Source organism: Rhipicephalus sanguineus, chromosome 10 (assembly GCF_013339695.2).
Source record: "Rhipicephalus sanguineus isolate Rsan-2018 chromosome 10, BIME_Rsan_1.4, whole genome shotgun sequence".
NCBI classification, from domain to species: Eukaryota; Metazoa; Arthropoda; class Arachnida; order Ixodida; family Ixodidae; genus Rhipicephalus; species Rhipicephalus sanguineus.
The window spans coordinates 19444784-19467030 of NC_051185.1; the positions used below are offsets into that span (position 1 = coordinate 19444784).

Genomic DNA, 22247 nt, shown 5'->3' on the forward strand with positions numbered 1-22247 from the left:
GGGAGAAGAAAAGGATGCGCAGCTTTAGATTCTCTCTGCGAGTTGAGTAAACATGGCATTTTTTGCATACGGCGGCCGAGAGGTATCGAAGAAACACGTTTCCCAGCTGCGTCTCTTCACTGCGCCAGCCGGGTCCAGGGAACGGCAATAGCACGAACGCTTGCTCCCTTTAAGGGAGTAAAAAGTTTGATTGCACTCGACTTCTCCAACTTAATATGCGATGAGAAAATGCATAGTTATGCATGAGAAAACAGATTTTAAAAATTACCCCAGTTCCACCCAGTGTGAAATCTGCAGGAACAGCCGAGCTGCGGTTCTCCTGTGTTTCCCTTAGGATTTCCTGTAAAGTTCTGTGATATGTGGGCGTCTGTGATTACGTTATTTGTTGAGCAGACGTGCGCGTGTGGCACGTCTGCTCAACGTCTGCTGAAGGACGTGTCGCAGCTCCTGCCACACCCGTCCCTGCTACTGTGACTTAAAGCCGTATCAACGCTCAAGCCGCGCTTCCCCGTTTCACTGTGCGGCTACCGCTGCCTCCGCGATTTGGATTTATGGCCTCACCCTTTGTATCGGGCGGGCATCAACCGATGCCCTGGCCTAAGGACTTAAAAAAAGAAAGAAGAAAAGAAAACGATAGCGCGTACACATAAGTGGCTACACACACACCGAGGCAGTTATGCCACGCCATCTATGGATGTATCTGGTAACCGGAGTGTGACACGAGACCCAGCGTGTCATTAGGCCCAGCCCTAGAACAGCCCCGCTCTTAAAACCAGATAACGTCATGTCATACGTTCTCATTTAGCGGTTTGGTGATTCGCGTTCCATCCACATGTGGTGTTATCAGGTTTTTTTTCGCTGCTTTCTCGGGACAGCGCCTTTCTGAAGCCTGTATAATTTCTTCGTTTTTCATGCATTAGATAAACACAGTGTGAAGTAAACGCTGTTTTGTGTCCCTCTTTTTTCGCGACTTTCTCGTCTAGTGTGCATAATATTTTACGCGAGGTAGATTGCGATTAGTGTTGTCTAACATCAATACGTCCCAAAGTGTACAACCTCATGTTTCATTTCAAAGAGTAACCACGCCACGACCAAACACCCTTTACACGGCTCCTAAAGGTGTTAAAATATTCACTGCAACACGGAAGTTAAGAACATCTTCTGCCTTCCCGTACAGCCTTCCTGTTTCCCTTTCCCTCTATTCTCCGAACCAACAGTGAGGACGAGTGCGTCGCGCCTTTTCTTATAACGAAGTACTCGATCGGCCTTCGGTGTGTTCCTTTACGCCCTTGCTGACCTAGTTTTCCCCGTTACGTCGATCTATCTGCCACACACTTCTCCCTCAATTCTCTCTTTCCTTTCTTCTTCTTCTCGATCTTTACGACCCCTCCTCGCCGTCCCTGTAGTCCGGAAAACGTGGCGGGCCCGAAGGGAGGAAAGGGAAAGATTTAGGGGAGAGGCGTTCGACGAAGCAGCAACCCGCGATCGGTAAGGATAACTCGAGCGTTCGGGAAAAGCCATAAAACCGGGAAGGGGGGAAAGCGTGTACGTGTAGGTATAACAGAGCTTCAAGCTCTGCGAGCAGCCCCCTCCTCCATCTCCGGTACAGCGCTCTAGATGCGTCTATATATCCCTCCACGTGTAGTATATATACGAAAGTGGATAACAAACCTCGGTTTGGGCGACGCTAAAAGCACTATCGCGAAACTTGACACGACAGCGAGAAAAATAAGGGAAAAAAGGGACAGACGAGGAGTCGATGGTCGAGATCTGGAGAGATTGAGAGAGGGACGTCCCTTTTTTCCCTATTGTTCCCCATCTTCGTTTCAGCATCTTCCGCTACATCCCACCGCCCACTCCCTGCCGTTTCTCCTTTTTTCCCGCTCCGTTCTTGGAAGAGCAGACGACCTTTCTTGCAGACGACGTACTTTTTGCTTCTGTAACACCCTTTTCATACTTCTTTTATTCGAACCGGAACTAGCTGTACAAGGGAGGGAGAGTTGCCTTTCGAGGACGGCCAAGGGTGTTTCCATGGCAACGCCTCTTCCCTCACATCCCGTATCTCCCCATCCTTTTGTCTCTCTCTCTCTCTCTGGAGTCCGTTCCCTCCTTCCTTTTTAGCACACGCGTGTGCTGCGAATCAATAGGACACTGCGGCAGACGCCGGCGTGGGCGGATGCTATAAGGATTCGCCGAGAAAAAAAACAGAGCGGCTGAGAGAGGACGTTATCGTCGCTGGCGCCGACAGCGCCGCTCCAACCGCCTGGTGGCGAAGGGGGGAACCACTCTCTCTATTTAGGGATGGGGTCGCCGCGCAGGCGCGCGACCCACTTCTGCTTTCCGTTTCTTTCCCTCTTTCTCGGCTCCGCCTTTTCTTCAACCATGGCGCGGAGTCGTTAGCAGTAGTAGTGTTACTAGTAATTACTTGTTCATTCAGAGAATTAAACATACATGGATAAATAAAGGAAGGGAAATGAGACTTTCTGCTGACCCCACTAACTGTCTAGCGCGGACTGTTGACACCTGAACGGCGGTCAGCGGGGGAGTGAAAGGACAGTTCGAGAGAGAGAGAGAGAGAGTGACAGAGGGCTAGCAGAAGGGGAGCGTCGTTACCGCGTTTTGACACTTTTGTCGCCGCGTTGCCGCTACGCGATAGCGTGCGCAGTGCCACTCCGAAAGGAGCGTGGAAGTGACCAGATAGCTAGGTGGGGTCGCGGCCGCCCTGACGATTTCCTTCTCCTTTTACCACCTGGCTGTGTGCCAGCTCCAGAGGCCATCTTTTTGTTTTCCTCTCGGGGTCGTGCTGTACTCCGCAACCGATATGACTCTTTTGCGATCGAAGGGTCGGTGTCTGTACGTTTGTTTTTTTCACTGTTCGAAGCATTTCGCGCTCGTAAACAAGCTTTACGTCTACCCCCCCCCCCCCACCCCTCACTCCCTTTGTTTTCACTTTTTCGAGTGAGGTGGTAAAATAAGAGAAGTACTCAATAAGAACGATGTAAAAGTAAAAGAATAAAAGAAATGACCTAAAACTTGACTTTCCCTGGGAGCACGTATGACATCCTCGCTCACAATGGGCATTGTAGCAATGGCTTCCGTGGAACCAGTGGCGTAGCCCCGGGGGAAGAGGGGGGGGGGAGGGGTTCAAGCCCTCTCGTCCGAAATTTTTCAATTTTGAGTGTGTATATATACACGCACACATACAGACACATGCAAGAACATACATAAAGGTTGGTTGAAACCCCCGCCCCCTCAAAGAAAAAAGAAAACCTGGCTGCAGCCCTGCGTCGAACACCTGAATATTTCGAGCCAGGTGTGATATACGAGTTATGACTCAGTTTCTCTAAGCCTCGTTATAGGATGTCATGGCGGGATTTCGCAGAAATGCGTGGTTAGCCTAAGGCATCTTAGGCCGGCAGTCGTTCCACCTGGGCTTCTAGAGTACGGCGTATGTCAGGAAGAGTGTTGTTTCGCGTGCGATGGCAGTAGTAGATAATCAATTACATTCAATACCTTTTTTATCGTTAATGGAACAATGAAAGATAAAGCTTTTTGTCAACAATTCCTATAAATTTACCAGCTGGCTCGGATTTCAAGCTTCGTTCGTCTTTTACACGACATTTCAAGCGCGCGCAAGGTCGATTTCAAACGACCACTCGAATAGACGGGCGAAGACCGGGGGGGGGGGGGGGGGGTGGTCGAATGAGCTGAGTTCCCTTAATTTTAGGGGCGAAGCTCCTTAAGGCGGCACCCGTTCGTCCCTCGTAGTCGTAGTAGTCGTAGTGCGAAACCAGTCGTAACGCTAGTACCAGATCTTGACCTCCAAGGTGGTGCCGGTGGGAGATTTTTCCTGTGCGTTGTTGAACAATAAAAAATTCGCAGCGTGCGCGTGAACTAAAAGCCGAATTCTTCTGTCTCTCATTCCCCATTAGCAGCCATTGGCATGTTCCAGTAGGAAACGTTAGTTGAAGTAGAAGTGTAAGTGTTAGCTAAAAGCCGACTTCTTCTGTCTCTCATTCCCATTAGCAGCCATTGTTTACCTCCAAGGTAGTGCCTGGTGAGATTTCTCCTGTGCGTGATTAAGCAATAAAAATTTTGTTCAAAACGCCGTTGATTGATGAAATAAACCAACGAAAGACGCCAGATGTTTTCTAAAAGCAAAACGAAAGAACGCCAGATGTTTCTAAAGCAAAACGAAAAGACGCCAGCTGCTTAACGAAAGACGCCAGATGTTTTCTAAAGCAATGGTTTTCTAAACAATGAAAATTCACAGCGTATATGTAAAATTAAAGTGAGCTGCAAGTCGTCATAACTCATCAAACCTTTAGTGTAAACGCGCCCGATCTCACGTCGGTGATGATGTACTGGGCAGAATTCACGGAAGATTCACGGTTTACCGATGAACCTCCGCAGCTTCGCCCACTCATCATCATTCACTCCGTGGATATGCTGTGATTTTTAAATGTACACCTCCAAGAAGAAGACCTATCCGGCCCTCCCATAAACTGATCCGCTGATTACGAGTGGAAAAACAGCGCTAAAAAGACGAGGCAAGAAATGACACGAGACCGTGGCTTGTTTTTCCGCTCGTAATCGTGAACCAACTAGTCCAAATGCGTGCCCCCTGATTCGGACTCCCCTCCCCCTCGTAAAAATTCTGCATCAGACCCCTGGTCGAATGTATAGGATGTCTGTTTGCTAAAATTCTTTATAAACGATTCTCCTTTTGTTTGTTTGTTTGTTTGTTTGTTTGTTTGTTTGTTTGTTTGTTTAGTTGCTTGCTTGTTTCTCTGTTAGATGTTATCCTTTCCATATAATCAAGCGTACCCATGCCTGGCTAGGCTAGCGTGTTTTACAAACTATGCTTACTTTGTTCGTTTGTTTGTTTGTTCCTATTCTTTAGTAACAAACAAACAAGAGGCGCTTTAGCGAATAACGCTTCTGTTCTTCCCTAAGGTACCATACTCTTTATTTTGTTTAGTCACTGCTTACTTTTTTCCCTTGACAAAAGAACGTTCCTTACATGCCACAGAGCCAAACGCACCTCTGCGTTCTGTACCGCTCCGGTTGGTTTGCGCTAAAGCCGAGTTTGACGACGTTCGCCAGCGCAAACGAAACACGAACAAAAGAGAAAGTGTAAGAGGCCACGGAACCTGCGATATCGAAAGCTGGAGCAGCGGCTTTATGGCGAGGCCCAGACTTTTTTTCTGGTCTTGACGAAGAGAGAGCAACACAGAAATGTCGAAGGAACCCGAATCTGGAGATTAAATTACCGTCGGCAGCACGACGCGGAATGGCACAGCGAAAAAAACAACGACACGCACTACTCAATATTGGACAGAAAATGGCGGCGCGCTCGCTCCGCAACGAAACATCCTTCTTTTTTCTCCTTTTGTCCGTGCGTTACCCTTCAGGCATCCACTTCTTTCTATTGGTGGTTAGTTACGTGCAGCGTGACTGGCACGAAGACTTATGCAGCACTATAGCCGGTTACAACCTAAAAAAAAAAAAATGTCTGCTCCGCTTACAGTCATCGCTGTCCCTCCCACAGATAATTTGCATAAATGCTGCATCCAATAGCACTTTTTCATCTTTTATGACGTCAAGCACCTTTCCAATGTTTCGGATCATTGACTTTCTCATACAGACCCACGTGTGTGTCGCTGGTTTTAGGTCGGTAGCTTGAACGTCCTGGTTAATTTCGTCAGGGATTCTGACATCGCTGTTCAACCAAACGCGATGTTTTAGGTAGTAACGATGAACCTTTAACTCCTAATATGCATAGTATTTACGTTATCCGAGGAAAAGTCCTTACGGTTGGCTCGGAAACAAGCTAGCACGACTGTCTTTCATAGGTGAAGGGCAGGCGCGCCGCGGTTCTGTGGGATGAGCTTGCATTTTTGCTTAGGTTGTAACCGTGTAACCCTTCAAACGTTCGCTTCCTTCTATTCGTATTTAGTTGCACGCTGCGCGACTGGGACCAAGACACATGCAGCACAGTACTTGGTTACAAAAACCCATGGAGGAAGGAATACTAAGGAGAGGCCCTGACGTCACACTCGTGAAGCCGCCACATCGCAAACACCCGCATCGCCTCCTAGCGAAGGCGCAGCGAAACTTTTCGCGACTTCCGTTGCGACGTTCGCAAGCGCATGCGCGCATCGCGAAACTTTGCAGCCTTTTTTTGTTTGTTTTTCGCCGTGCTAGCGGTGTAGTCGATTCACGCATGCTGCTCTTTGTGTGTGTTCTTTAGGAAAGCTACGCAATGCCCAGCTGTTGCGTATACCCTGTGCGAATCGCGTGTACACTGCGAGCAGTGTCACTTTTCATGTGTACGTATACGTTCGTTTCATTACTGATCACTAAGGCATGGTATTTGCATGCGGAGCACTCGGATGTGCGCTCTGTTGCTTCTTACTCGTTGTGTCAACTCGGAACACACGTGAAATTTTGTTTTTGGCGTCTGACGCGCCGTACATACCATGCGCTGAAGACATCGTACGTTTTAGAGGCTGTGTCGTTCAAACGAAAGCGCAATAAACTTTTGTTGTTATCGGACTACGTGATGTATGTATCGTGCGGTGTGCGCTCGCTGCGTGCTTGTGTTGTGTGCGCACTGGAATTACAAACTTTATGTGCACGATCGCGTATACAATACGGCGGTGTCTTCTTTTCGACGTGAAGTTACGTCAACTATAGGTTGGCGTTGCGCCGAATAGCTACTGCGCTCACTCCATATACACGAACAAAGAACCGCTAATCGGGCAATAGATCTGGAAATCGGGCTACAAGAAAGGAAAAGAAAGGCCTAACGCTCAGCAGAACGCGTAAGTCACTGAGGTGAGTTCGAATACGATGAGGCAGGGGCAGAATGTTTTTGATTACGGCACGTACCGGTAATTTCTGTACTGTTGCACAAAAACGCTCCTCGAAGAACTTCAGCACGCAACGCTCGGGCCTGCCGCGCACGAACAGCCTGGTAAACGTCTGCTTGCAACATTTTACTGCGTGCGAACCGCACAATACGCGCTAAGTTTACGCCGGGACTACAAATCCGAACAGAAGCGAACCACCGCGGAGAGCACGCCGCGGGGCGTCTGCTGTTTTGTTTGCCCCATATCGGCTTGTTTGCCCCATAAGTCTGACGTCACTTCCGCCACACTTTTCGCAATGCATTGGGATACGATAGGGCCTCTCCTTAGTTTTTCCTTCCTCCATGCAAAAACCAAATGTGTGTCTTCTGTCATTGTGCTGCACGTAACAACCCGCCCAAGTCAAAGTGCCATCGCTTCCGTTCGTGTTCGCCGGTGGTCGAAGAAAGTTGACTGCTCTCTGTCGATTTCGTGACTCGAATCGGGCGTAAGAAACAGGAAAGAAGGAATAAACTAACAAAGAAAGATTGTAAGAAAGAGTGTTACGTTACGCAGCCTGCAGCCATCTTTGGCAAACAAACTCTCCGTGAAGCAATTCCCTTCACTTTTTGTCCTTTATGGTACCGGTCCAACACGCGGCTTCTACGAGACACCTTATTGGTTGAAAATTTACAAGACAACTTATTGGTCGAAAATTCTTGATCGGCTGCGCTGCTGTAGATTTGTGTGCACTACACCGCGCTGTGACGCGGTGATCACGTGTTGGGCGACACTCTTTCCTTGGCTTCACTTGTGCTGCGGTTTGCTGTCTCCTAATTTTCTTTTTCTCTTTTTACTTCTCTGTTCTTACGTCAGTTGTCCTCTAAGTATTTGCTTCCTTCTATTCGTTTTCGCTGGCGACGAAGAAAGTTGACCGTGCTCACTGATCTCCGTACTTTAATCGGGTTTAGGAAGGTGCACGGCTCATGCCAACATTGGCTCGTACAACACTCTTTCCAACGTTGGCTCATACAACACTCTTACCAACGTTGGCTTATACAACGCTCTTAGCAACGTTGGCTCATACGACACTCTTTTTTCCTTTACCTTCCTCTCTCTTACCAACGTTGACTCGTACAACGCTCTTAGATTGTAAGGCTCACACCTCCTCTCCCCTAACCTCCTTTCCCGTTCTCTTTCTACCGGAAAGAAAGGAATTCGGTCATGCTCTGTTCGTAGTTCGCCACTCCATTCGAACGGAAGTCATTTTCTTTTTCACCGATGTCCCTAAGGGAACGTTCAAAACCTCGAACTCAGAAATGTCTTGGGGAGAAAGGGGGAGGGGGTTCGAACTCGGCTGCGGAGGGTCTCGACCCGGATTTTCACGGCTGGCCGCTCTCTTCGCGTCCCAGCCGTCGGCGCGATTTCGATTCCCACCGGACTGTGGGGGCCGGAAGCCTCTGCGCCCCGGTGCTCTTGGCGCTCGTGGTTCTTCTTCGTCCTCCTCGCGAATGGAGTTTATAATATGACTTCGCAATCTTATTGACGCCCGAGGGCGTATTGACCTATGCATGGCCGTTGAGCTCACCCTAACGGGCAGCCAGGCGTGAGAGTGCCGAAATGGAGTGTCTTTACCTTCCTATATGCGCCCAACGAGAAACAAAACAGGCCCTTCAGGAATATTGAATACAGTTCGTAAATATTTATCGGAGTTGTCACTTCCTACCGGTGTCTTTCCGATGCTTGCCGCAGAAGACCTCGGCTCACTTCTATTCTAACTACAAGAAGAGACGCAGTTTTTTTTACCTTTAAATCTGGAAGCCTGCCTTTAGGCATTGTACAATGATCTGTTTACCAGGACGTACGCAAAGAGATTCGCTTCGTAGAAATGGAGTAGAAGGACTGCATTTAGAACCATTCTATACTGTACCAGCTAGGTTTGTATTTTATAGAAAGGGGTAGAAGCATACGTTTACGAATCATTCAAGCACGCAAAGCCTACCTTTATGCTCACAAGTATGCAGAAAGACCTGCTGAATAGAATGGTAAAGTAATTACCATTTTAGAATCATGCCGTACTGTGTCAGCTAGGCTACTACTCCACACAAGAGTGTAGAAGCCGTTTCGCATAAAGCAATATGCGTACTAGCGCAGAAATAAGTTTGTTTCACTGAAGGGCGGTATAAACAATGTTATGGCTTAGAAGAGCCTGCGAAAATATGTTCGAGATAAGGAGGAAGTATGCCTGGAGGACCATCCTTCGGAATCACGTAATCAATTTTCTAAGTCTAGGTGTCTTGTACTTACACGAAATACAATCGTGTTTGATAGGCTGATCTGCGCTTATAAAATTATGCTTCTCGAACCACATAGCAGGACACACATTAGCAACGATATCTGATCTCTGCGACGTACAGTTCTTGCACTCCACTTGATACAAAATCTTATCAATCGAGACAAGACCCCAAAAATTGCTCGGCCCCAACTGTTCCCGTTTTTTTCCTATCGAGGCCCGGGGCGTTTTAGCTCGGCAAGCGTACGCTAATGGAGAGCAGAAATCGAGAGCCAGTCCCTTTTCGCCTGACCAGGCACGCTTCTCAGCGCTGCACCTCTTGCCGTCCTCGGAAACGCTTCTATACAACGACCAGATTAACGCGGCTAAAGCAAGCCCATTATAAGAAACAAACAGCGTGTAGGATCGAAGCGGCGCACTCTCCCTATTGGGGATATTGCCTGCTCGCATCACTGGAGGTCTTTAACGCGGTTCGGACGTATAAAGAATTCCGTGGTCAGTGAGAGCGGCCATACTCCCAATACACCTCCGAGCTCCTAAGTCACCATCAATCTAGGACTCTCTTCGCTCGTCTGTTTGGATACTCGGCCGCCGAGAATCTGGCCACGTACGACCAGTTGCGTGCACTGCGGGGAAATCTATGGGTAGCCGGTCGTTCAACTATGCTAAGAAAACTAGGAATCCTTATTTGCTGAAAAAAAAAAAATGGCGGTGACTTTCCTTAATGGTAGTTATCGCAGTTTGCAGATAATTTAATGTATGTATAGTGAGGCAGTTGTACACACGTATTACATTTTCTAAGATCACTACAATAATTATAGACAACATTAGTTAACAGCCGCAAGCCAAGATTAGCCGTCGCTATAAAGAAGAGTAGGAAATATACGCCAACACTTCGCCCGCATTTAACCAACATTCATTGACAAGAGCTGGCATTATGCAAGTAAATGCGGTAGCCTTCAAGGAAATCGTTCGCTCCCTTTTTCACGATCCATTATTGTTTTATTGCATGTTTCGTTTTGGCAAACACCACTCGCAGCTCTTCGTTTGTGGCATTTGCTTCTCCGTGTGTGTTTGTTTGTTCGGTCGTGCTGCTTGAGTTGCTCCAGCTGAGTATTTCTAGCCGAGTGCGTCAGCTGAGTGTGTCACGTGATGATCAATAGCACACAATGAGCGAGGACACCATCCTCCTCTTCCTCCTCCGTTCACTGGATTATGCAGTCGGTTCTCGTTATTCCTTATTGGCCGACACAAGCCAAAAGCCTTCAGTTCACTGCACAGAATTAGAAGGCTGGTGTATAACCAATAAGGAAGGGAAGAACAGGAGAGAGAAATTGCCCTGTGGCACCGTGTTACGAGAATCATTTTCCGTCTTTGTTTTCGTTTATTTTTCTCTTGCCTGGACGTACACTTCCCGAGCACCGCGCTCGGTGTGCACATAATTGAAAGTGGATGTCGACAAGTCTGCGCGTTCTGTGCTATGCGACACTGTAATGCAGACGGTTGCTACAGCGACGCTGTGATAGATGAAGATAAATTATTAAATGCGCTGTGAATGTCAGCAGCTATATGGTCTTGCTACACCACAGATGAGGTGTCTTAAATGACACGAAGCGAGCATGAAAACAAGCGGAAGCGATAAATAAATTAAATAAACCGAAAATAATCATGTACATCCCTCATTGAACAAACGCGCCGACACGGACTCCATAGGAGAGTGCGCACGTCAAACTGCACGTTACTCTAGTGCACGTTTCAAATGACAGACCAAATCCGCTTTTTTTTTTTTTATGGGCATGAGTTTCGTGTCCGTAGAGTACCGGTGGCGACGCGACACTTTGCTTTCCGAACCAATTTCCTTGTTACGTCACACACTGTGGCAAGTACCCGGTGCAACTACAACCAATAACTCGTCGAGTATTCATCAAGGGCCAGTAGTATGTAGTGCGAGCTATAGTATAGTCGATAGTCTTCCGTCGCTGCAACTATGCGATGAGCTAACACGTGAATTCATAACCGTGTGACGTATGTTGATGGTACTCAGGATGATGTGGGTACTATAGCCTTTTTGCAACGGGTAAACACAAGCAGTGTTCTAGATAGGCGGATAGATGGATGAATGGATGAATGCTATGAGCGTCCCCTTTATAGCAGGGCTGTGACCTGTGGGCCACTAAGCGCAAAAAAGTTATCATTATTTTTTTAATTCGGTCTAATACCTTGTTTGCCTGGATAATGTATAATTAGCTCCACCTGGTGCAAGTAAAACAAAGCACCTCCTACTCTCCGCTTCTCCCGAAAAACGCGTACCCCTAAAACTCACTAAATTATTCGTGCTATCCATTTTTAAAACGAGGACGGAGTCGACCCTCACGAGAGCTATCTCTCCTTAAACTCCTTGATGACATCGCGATGACAGCGACGCGTCGCGGCGACTGTAACGCATTAACCGGTCGCTACGCACAAATAGGAACTGAAAACGGGCACCTAAAATTCGCGAGACGAGTCGAGTTTACGTAATGAAGTCGGAGAGGCGTAGCTATTCGCTCGTCCGCTTCACGCACGTGCGACGCCTTTCTAAAGAAGAAAAAAAAAAGAAAAGAAGATGAATGTTACGAAAGAAGCGGCCATCGCAAAAAGAGGAGCCGTTGCCATAGCTTCAAATTGAGTTTCGCTGCCTCGGCTGCTTGTCCACATCTAACTCCAAGCTCTCTCCCGTTTCAACAGTACTCGTCCTACGCCTCTTCTTTTTTTTAATTTCTGCCGTCTTTCTTTTCTTGTATCTTTTATTCCCATCGCATTTCATTAGATTCTTCGTTGCCCTCTGCTTATTTATTCGGTCCCTAACCTGTGCTTCAAAAGAATGAATTTTCGTGCAGCGTTGCACCTTTAGCCCCATACTTGTCTCTCGCCGGAAATTTTCCCACCTCCGGGGACGAGCTCTTGGTGACGAAAGTCTCGCTCTTTTAAAATGACACAAAAGTTGGAACACTGAATCGGGTAAGATTGATCAATCGTATTATGAGGACTCTAATGTCGTTAATTTCACCATCACGTTTTTTATTAATAGAAAAGAAAATCAAGGTCAAAGTCTCATTTTTTTAAATTACGCGTTACGTTACGTCATCGTTACGTCACGGATTTCGAAGTGTAGTTTTCGTATTTTGGCGACACTGGCTCAACGAAATTTCCTGAAACGTGGCACGTTACGACAATGGCCCCCTCAGAGGACAGTCTACTTCATTTTTACTGATTCGGAACTATACATGGGACCAAGCAGATGCCGTCAAAATCTATGAAATCATGACGTTTGATGCACGAAATTCAAGGTGGCGTTGGCACCTGTATTTTCTTTCTGCGCTTTTTTCTTGCTTCCCAAGCGTCTTCATGCGGCAAGCATGGTGATTTTGTAATTGTGGAATAGAAGTTTACTAATATCAGAAAAATCGTTTTTCTATTTAGTGTCCCTTTAAGCGAAGCTTGTGTTTAGAAAAAGTTTATTTCATCAGAGGACGCTACTAACAGTTGGGTACAGTGTCGTAATCAAGGACAGTAACATATACAAATGTCAAATCACTATGTACATGAAACATTTTTACACAGATGTCGAAGTACACAGGACTTCTTCAACACATGCTACTGTGGGCTAACACACATACAACAATGTTATTTTCACATAATATTCATTGAAGCTTGTTAAACTCACAAATTTTCGTTGGCGGTGTCGTACGCGCAAAAAAAAAGAGAGAAAAAACCGGTGCGGGCGAGCGTACAGAAACGCGGCCCCTGAAGGTGCCGCCGGTGACGTGCGTGTTTGTGCGCGCCGTATTCCCAATAATCGACGCTCTCTCGGTCGTGGGCTTATCGGCGATCAGCCGTTTCCGATACGGCAATATAATCTTTTATCGAGGTCACTTAACGTTTTACGAGCCACAGTTCATTGTTACCTGGCCAGGAACGCGTGACCGTCGTTGTTGGCTGTGGCGACTGAAGTGTTGCGCTGGAAAGCACGTAAATGAGGGTCCGGTCCCTGGCATGGAGGAAGGAAACGCGCAATGCGATAGATAGATAGATAGATAGATAGATAGATAGATAGATAGATAGATAGATAGATAGATAGATAGATAGATAGATAGATAGATAGATAGATAGATAGCATAAGAAAGAAAGAAAGAAAGAAAGAAAGAAAGAAAGAATGGGGCAAGTGTTCTTGATTTTTCTCTCTCTTTTTTTTACTTTGCACAGTCTCTCTTTCCTGTATCTTTTAATTCCCCTCGCAATTCGTCAGATTTTTACCGCCATCTGTTTATTTATTCAGTCTCTAGCCCGCGCGGTTCAAAAAAGAGTGAATTTTCGCTCAGCCACGCACCTTTAAGCCCTATACCCGTCTCTCGCCGGAAATTTTCTGTTCACTTACGAGCTCTTGATGACGAAGGACTCGCTCTTTTGGTTACTGCGTCTTGTATCTTTTTTTTTTTTTTTCGAGCGCACCCGAGGGCCGCGACAAAGTCCGCGCAGTTATGCAAATAAGCTATATCCTTTGAGACTGAGAGGCTTTTTTCTTTTTTTTTTCGTTTCTGCTTATACGCTGCTGCATACCCGTGTGCCTCCAGTGTACGCTCTCCTACGTGAACTCTAGGCCTAACGAGATTTTCGGAGCAAATTTCGTTACCGGCGTCCTCGTTAGGGCATGCCTCTTGCGCAGCCTATACTGGAGCCGTCTCTGCGAACTAACACGCGTACAGACGTGCGGACACCGCACGCGCGGGCACGGAGGAAAGCTTCTTAAAGTCATTCGCTCGTCGACAAGTACATCGCCGCGAAGATTGACATTTGTCGAGCCGAATGCAGTTTCCAAGGAAACTAACATACTGCTAACCCGTGGTATAGAGATATAGCTAAAAAAAATTCAGGCGCTCTTCCCCTATTGGGAAAACTAAGGCCCGGCCTGTCGTATGCCGTCGTCGTATGCTGTCGTATAGCTTGGCGTAATGCGGGCAAAACCACGAATGGCATAGCCATCTGCAGCATATTGAGCGCGCGCTCGCTCCAAGGAGAAGTCTTCTTCCTCTTGTTCTTCGAGCGCCTTGATGATGATATCAAGTGCGGAGCACTTTAGGGGCCCGGCCTGTCGTATGCTGTCGTACGCTGTCGTCGCTTGGCGCAACGCATGCAAAACCACGTATGAAAATAGAAAAAAAAGGAAACAAGATAGAAATCGAAGGAGAGAGAAAGAAAGAAAGGGAAACAATAGAAAGAAAAACAGAGCAAGCAAGAAGGAAATAAAGAGAGGAATAAATAAATGGGAATAAAGACAGGAAAGAAACGATATAAGAGAAAGGGAAAGAAAGAGAAAACCGAAGAGATACAAGGAAGGTTAACCAGCTCCGCACTTCCTTCAGGCTTGGCACTCTGCGAAGCTGCCTTATTATTATTATTATTATTATTATTATTATTATTATTATTATTATTATTATTATTATTATATTATTATTATTATTATTATTATTATTATTATTATTTTATAGCAGTGAACGCGCAGTTCGCGCACTCACGTGCTTTTAACTGCAGAGCAGCATAGAGGACAGCCACGTCATCGTCTCATGTGTCACGTTGACGTCACGCAGGCCCCGCGTTTGATACATATCAGCAGAGCAGGATGCACGTTTGGAACGCCAGCGCGCGCTTGCCCGTGAACGCCAGCTGGCTGATAGCCATCATGTGTACTTTCGACCAGCTTCCCATTTAGCCAAATATTTTTGTCGCTACCAGGCCCGTAACCAGGAACTTTTTTCGGGGGGTGGAAGGTGGGGGCGCTTTCTGAAGGCCTCGACTTTTGAGACGAACACCTATTTTCACTATTTATTTTCGGTCCGTCAAAAATTCAAGGGGGGGGGGGGGGGCTAGGCCCCCCCCCCCCGTCCCTCACCCCTTGGCTACGGGCCTGGTCACTACTCTCGCTCTGAAAGACTGTAAATACACAGTCTTTTTAGTCTCTTTCCGTCACGCGGCTTTTATAATAATGAATCCGTACCAACTCGCCGCATAGTCAGTCCTTCTTCCGCTCGTTTTTTATCAATGTCGACTGGTCTAGAAGTTCTTTGACATGCAGCAACTTTGCACGGTGAAGGCACGCGGTGAGCGTGAACCTTTTTCCTGTGCAATACAAGACAAAATTGTTCTGTGTTTCACAAAGCAGCAATCACTCAGTGCGCTCGTGATGATACTCTCGTCTAATGTGCCAAACACTCACGACGATTAAGTTTAATCACCCCCCCACTTCTAGTATTCAGGATATCGTAAACAAGACAGAGAAATACATGACATGATGAGTCAGCGCCCGTCCTGTCAGGTAGTTCTCTGTCTTGACCTCGTCAAATGTAACGCTACAATGTTTTAAATAAGAATGTATCATCTACTAGCCCCGCAACGTGTTTTAGTGAGCTCGTGCTACAGAACTAAGAATTACTGTCACCTTCACTCGCCCCAGCAGTACACCAAAGCTCTATTGAATGAAAAACACCAAAAAGCGAAAATTATCGTTTTTTTTTTTTTGTAGCCTTTATTTCAAGTTGAAAACGCGTGATTGCTCAGTCATTAGGTCGCGTAATGTGGCATTTCTAGAGCCTTCCAAAAATTCCTAGATTCAGTAAAGTGACGCCGAATCCCTAACTGCCCTAACCCCTAGATCTAGGAACAAGTCCCTGGGTTGGTATCACTGAAATTTTATAACGTCCCATGGGAGCGCTTGCTATACACACCCACAAGATAGGTCTTCATTGAATATTTTTCTTTTTTACCTTTTGGCCTTCGCAAATGTTAAGTTTTTCACCACCAGCAAGACAGAATTCAGACGAGTGTACTGTCGATGCAGCCAATTAAACGGTGCTCCAACGGTGTGCTCATACGTTTCAGCAGCAACTGTGACACAAGCTTCTACGGCAACGTTTCGCTGAAAGCATGCTTTAAATTGAAAGTGTTTCCGACTACGAAAAAGTAGCAAGGCTATTTTTCTCAAGAGACGCCGAACCTTATTGCAAGCTCTTGATTACAATAAGTAAGCGCCGCTACACGAACGGAACTATCACCTTGTGTCCGTTGCTCGGGAAGTTGACTCTTCAGCAAAATTCGTGCGACCGCAACTAGACCGCAACATTCAGACGGGTGCAGAAAGCTGTATTCGCGTTTCTGCTGTACACGACTGCAAGTGAGCGACTGCAGATGGTCACCCCCACCCCCTACCCCCCTTCTAAGGCTTTCGCCTTGAAAAACAACACACCACCACCGGAGCAGTGGGAGGCTGTGCTGTCCTGCTCGAAGCCTGAATAGCAGCTCAAGCTGATCGACGGAGCTCGTAAGGCAGACAAAGGAAAACGTCCTTGTCTTGCTCTTTGCTACGAACTACGTCCTTGTCCTTGTCCTTGTCCTTGTCCACGTCCTTGTCTTACTCTTTGCTACGAACCAACTAGCCGATTCCAAGATCCTTCTGCCTCCCGGTCTTCGGCCGCATTTTCCGCTTTTGCACGGTACCGCTTTCGCTACCTGTATTCGCGCTGCTGCGGTCCACGCCTAAAAAGAAAAAAAAAAAGAAAAGCTCAGCGTTATGTTTACGGTGCTCGGCTGCTGACATGAAAGTCGAGGGTTCGATCCCGGCCGCGGCGGTCTCATTTAAATGGAGGCGAAATGCTAGAGGACAGTGTACTGTGCTATGTCAGAGAACACCCGGTGGTTGAAATTTCCGGAGCCCTCCACTACGGCGTGACACATAATCACATCGTCGCTTTGGGACGTTAAACCCCAGATAATAGTATTAGATTATTAGAACGCGACTTCTGGCTTCATACTTCAGCCGGTATTTTCTCGACAGACAGACAGACAGACAGACAGACAGACAGACAGACAGACAGACAGACAGACAGACAGACAGACAGACAGACAGACAGACAGACAGACAGACAGACAGACAGACAGACAGACAGACAGATAGATAGATAGATAGATAGATAGATAGATAGATAGATAGATAGATAGATAGATAGATAGATAGATAGATAGATAGATAGATAGATAGATAGATAGATAGATAGATAGATAGATAGATAGATAGATAGATAGATAGATAGTGTTAATTAGCTGTCTGTTTCTTCTTCGAGGGACGCTTGCTTGTCTGCGTCGTTCTAACCCTTGCCTTGTGTGTAGATAATCAGGTGACCTTACGCGTCATGGATATGGCTAATCTACATTCTCTGTAAAATACACATAATATTTAGTAGCAAAAAGACGGGGGGCATACGTTTCTTTCAAAGAAATTTCAACGACGACTGATGTCTCGGAGCATACAGCTGGCCTGTTGCACAGCGTGTTTCATTTTTGTGTCCCCAACAAATATAAAACTGACGAAAGGCTGGCGATATGTTCGCGAAAACGTAAAAGAAAGTCTTATCGCTACTATTCATTCACTCTGTTCGTCGCGCCCGAAGCAACACGTTCGTTTTTGTGTCTCCTTAGCACCGTTTGCTTCGTTAACAAAATATGCAGATAAAACCACGACAATTAATTGGCCTTTTTTTTTTCCCCCGCGCGTGTGCTACGCGCGAGCGATTAACGAACTCCCTAGTGTCCTCACCCCTTCCCCTCCAACATCACTGAAAGTTTCTTGCTTCTTCAAATCTCTTTCTTTCTTTTAACTTTCTTGTTCTTCGTTTTGTCTACGTATAGTTTCATCTTTTCTTTTCCATAAGCGAGCCGGCAGTGGCGCGACCATATACGCCGCATCTTCGTCGATTAATTACCTCGAGTCCAAAAAAACGATGTTCATTTCCTTTGCCGCTGTGAGAAACGAGAAGAGAACGGCGCAGCATCATAGAACGCTCTAGGGAACACTCGCGATACGACAAGCCGGGGTTTTAAACGACCCATGTAAGTGGGTCGCGGGTCCGTTCTTTGTCTAGTGTCTTTTTCTTTGCGCGGCGCACTGTATGCACAAGGCCTAGTCAGAAACCGCGTGGCATGCACAAAACGCGACAGGAAAAGATCTTTCTCGGTGCAGCACTGTCTCTTCGTCTCTTTCATTCCCCTCTTTTCGTCCCTATATTTCGTTGCCCCTATATTTCTCTCTTATGTCATCTATCTATCCCCTTCTCTCTCTCTCTTTATCTCTCTCCTTTCATTTCCTCACTTTTCATCCCTCTATCTCTTTCTACCTCGATCTCTTTTATCCCTGTTCACCCTCATTTTACGTGCATCTATCATTTTGCCCTCTTCTCATTTTATCTATCTTTCATTGCATCTTTTAGTTCCTCTTTTAGCTTTAGTAGCAATAACCTTTGGGCAAATAAAGTTTATTCCAATACAATCTGTTCTCCGTCGATCTCTTTCCAACTTTTCACCCCCTCTTTTCATACATCTATGTCTCTGTCCCTCTCTTCTCATTCCTTCATCTCTCTTCCTTCATCCTCTTCCTCCATCTTTCCCTCTCTCCACCTCTGCACCGTCTGCTTACTCTCCCTTTCTGTCTCTCTAACGTTATCCCTCCATCTTCCTCCCTCTCTATTCATGTTCCTCTTTACCTCTTTCATTACTCTTATTTTTCTTACCCTCTCTTCATCCATCTACCCTTTACCTTCTCCCTCTCACATTATATGTATTCATCCCTCCACACTATCATATCTATCTTTTAGTCCATCCTCCTGTCCCTCTCCTTCTGTCTTCCTCGGTTATCCTTGCCGAATTGCCTTACCTCTGGCACCCTCTCTGCTCTCCTCATCAATGTCGTTTCACCCCTCTATATCTTTCTTGCTCCCTCTCTCATTATCGTTATTCATCTTTCTACATTTTCATATATATCGCTTATTTCATACCACTGTGTCCCTCCTTTTGCCTATCGTAGTTACCCCCTCTGAATTACCTTACCTCTTCACCTCCTCTTCAGTCATCCCTCTCTTTTCATCCCTCTATATCTTTCTGCCCATCTCTCCATAATTCTCCCTGTTTCCCGAAGCTCTTTAATTTTCCCGCTTTTGTCACCGTCGGAACGTTTTATTACGCATCCTTTTTCCTCGGCGCTCGCAAATTAAACAACCAGATGACGTGCTCGGAAATTGTCCCAGAGGATTTTGCTTCCGTCTCGCGAAAGCAGCATCGACAAAAAAAAAAAAACGCTTTTGTGCTCTGCGCTGCCTCTGCTCGCGACGCTCGGCTGCTGCGATTATAAATGAACAAAATAACGCGGCGACGCACGCGAAGCAGATCTCGTGTTACGCTTTATTGTATACATCATCGTCGCGATGGTCATGCGTTCCCGATTGCATCCATTTGTCTTGGCTGGAATAGTTGCTGCGTTCGTCCCACAGCAAGGCGGGTACATGAACGCTTTGATGCATTTCCAGCGCTTAAGCGAAACAGGAAAAACACGCGCAGACACGAAAAGAAAAAAGGGCAGTTTTTCTTTCCGCGTCTGCATTTGTTTTAACACGAAAGTGTTTTATGCCGGGGTCCACCGAGATTTTCATGACGTATTTCCGTCACGGAAATACGTCAGCAAAAGAACGCCATCAAATGGCAAAGAAAATTTCTTATGTCGCTTAAGCGCTGGGAATGCATCAAAGTTCAGTATTCCAACTAGCCCAGCAAACTGCTTTAAGTACCTGTTTTAAACAGCGCAAAAGACAAAAACACACAGGAGAGGACAAAACAACACGAGCGCTGTTCAGTCATCTTCTGCGTGTTTTTGCCTTTCGCGCCGTTTAAAATATGAACCCAAACCAACTGGCCCAACTCTCCCTTTTGCCTAAGTACTGCGTATGGCTTTGTTCATTACATAGCCACTGCATTCTGCGTTTGTAAAAGAGAGAGAGTGAAAGAAAGTTAATAGATTATTGTATGATGGTCGTTAAGCTATTTTTTCACGTTTTTGTTTCGTCAGTGGTGGCGCCGAAATGGGGGGGGGGGGGGTGGCATGGGAAGCACTCCCTCACCCACCCCCCACCCACACTCCCCCTCCTTCCAGTTACACTCACTTGTCAGGGGTGCCTTCCCAGTAGAAGATATTGTGGCGTTTTGTATTTTGGTCCTAGTATAACAGATCTGACATAACGGTTGCAAATTTTCTCGCTCGTCGCTTCGTACTTCTCGCAAGGCATTAATGTCTTGCAGAGAAGCAAGCTTGCCGTAGCATCGGGCTGTAGGTGTACGGTTCGCTCCGGCCTCCAGGATAAAAAAAAACGCTCTGTAGGCGGTTTTATTCTCTAAGCACTGCTTCGCTTTAAGCGATCCTGCACTGTTCCAAGCCATGTGGTTAGTGCATAAATGTTTAAAGAAAGCGAAACTCTGATCTGTACGACGACGACATGAGTTAGACTGACGCAACTGGGACAGGAATTTGTTTGAAAATGGTCAACTGCTGGATCTCTCAGAGGGGATCGGCATGCGTGATGGTAGTGGTAGTGGTGTAGATAAATCTGACTGCTTCTAAATGATTCGCGTTGTATGGACTGTAAAAAATGCCATCTCCTTCGCCGTGTTTTGAAAGCCCCGAAATCCTGATGAAGTAGGCGTGTTCCTTTGCGTTTTCGTTATATATTTTGCTTGTTTGTTGGCTTGCTCGTTTTTGTTTCTTTCTTCCTGTCTTTTTTTATTTTCCTCATTTTACCCATCGTAGTAGTTTAGCGGCCATTGCTTTACGCTGGTAAACACGAGGGTGCAGGTTCGATTCCCGGCCACGACGGCCGCATTTCGATGTGACGCCAAACGCAGAACATTGTGTAACAGCGAAAAGAAAAAAAAAGAACGGACGAGAACACAGTCGAGGAGAAGAATACACAAACAGGCGCTTGCTGTCAAGTCAATATAAGGGACAAGTAATGTGCATGCCAGGGGAAAGCCCTTTCTTTTTGCGTCATTTTTTTCTTTTTTTGTGCTATTACGCCATGAACCATTACCAACTCTACCAACTTACCACGCTTCTGCGCAGAATAACGTCTCTGTACTTAGATCCAGGTGTACATGGAAGCCTCAGGTATTCATAATCAATCCGTAGTACCCCATGCCGAACCCATACTCATCTTCTTTTTTTCAACTTTATTATTTTATTTTTTGTCCAACAGCAGTGCGATTAACCTTAACAGGCGTCCCTTGAGAGGCACTGTGATTGACGTCGCATTCACAATATGTGTATTGTTTCTTTTTTTCGTCGCAGAATCGGAGAGAAAGGCGACTGGGACACGCGGAACAAGGTGATGACGTCAGACAACAGCACCAACTTCCAGGTGATCGGCCTGAAGCCGTTCACGGTGTACTCGTTTCGAGTGCTGGCCGTCAACGCCATCGGCGCCAGCAAACCGAGCAAGGAGTCCTTCTACATGGTCACACTGCGTGAAGGTGCGCGCTTTTCTATCGTACGCCGCAGTTAACGTACGAACAAAGGCTGGTAGTTATAGGGTTAAGTGCGGGTCAACTCAGACTAGGTGAGGGTACGTTTTAAATCATACGCCGAAGTTGAGTACGAACAAAAACTGTTAATTAGGATTAACCGCGTATACACTTGCAGCTACGAGGTTGAACACGTCGGCTGAACCAGGTACTCAGTCAGTACTCGGCACCTGGAGTCTACCGCCACATTGTGGCGCTTAAGTACATCTGATAGTATAGCCTTGAATGATACTTGTTACTACAATAATTATTAAGAAATACCTGTAGAGTTTTTAACAACAATAATTGGCTGTAGAGTTTCGTGTTGTATTGAACAAGATCCGAAACAATAAATAAGAGTAGATTAGTGGATAGTACTTAACAACAACAAATGACAGCAGAGTCTTGAATGGTACTTAACAGCGAGAATTAATCAATGACAGTTGATGGCAGGTGAGCCCGGAATTTAACTTACTTACCGACCATAATACTAAATGGAAGTAGAGTCTAAGTGGCGCCTAGCAAGAAAAAATCAATTACTGGCAATAGATCTAGTCATTGATTGTACTTCAACACACGAGAGCAGCATTAAATAGTAGTAGAGCATTTGAAAAGACGTTTCGCGTTAATTAATGATCTTCTTAGTAACATTTTATTCAAGAACGCGTGCAATAGACTTCCTCTTGTTGCAGTTT

General features: G+C 46.2%; 1 protein-coding gene across 2 annotated transcripts in view; it reads left to right on the top strand.

The window, feature by feature from the left end:
* Positions 1-22247, top strand: part of LOC119407189 (tyrosine-protein phosphatase 99A) — a 265903-nt gene that overhangs the window by 170473 nt on the left and 73183 nt on the right. For both annotated transcript variants that reach the window (XM_037674061.2, XM_049420228.1), the window contains exon 4: positions 21341-21522. In XM_037674061.2, coding sequence (XP_037529989.1) covers positions 21341-21522 — 182 coding nt within the window. The remainder of the gene's footprint in view (positions 1-21340; positions 21523-22247) is intronic.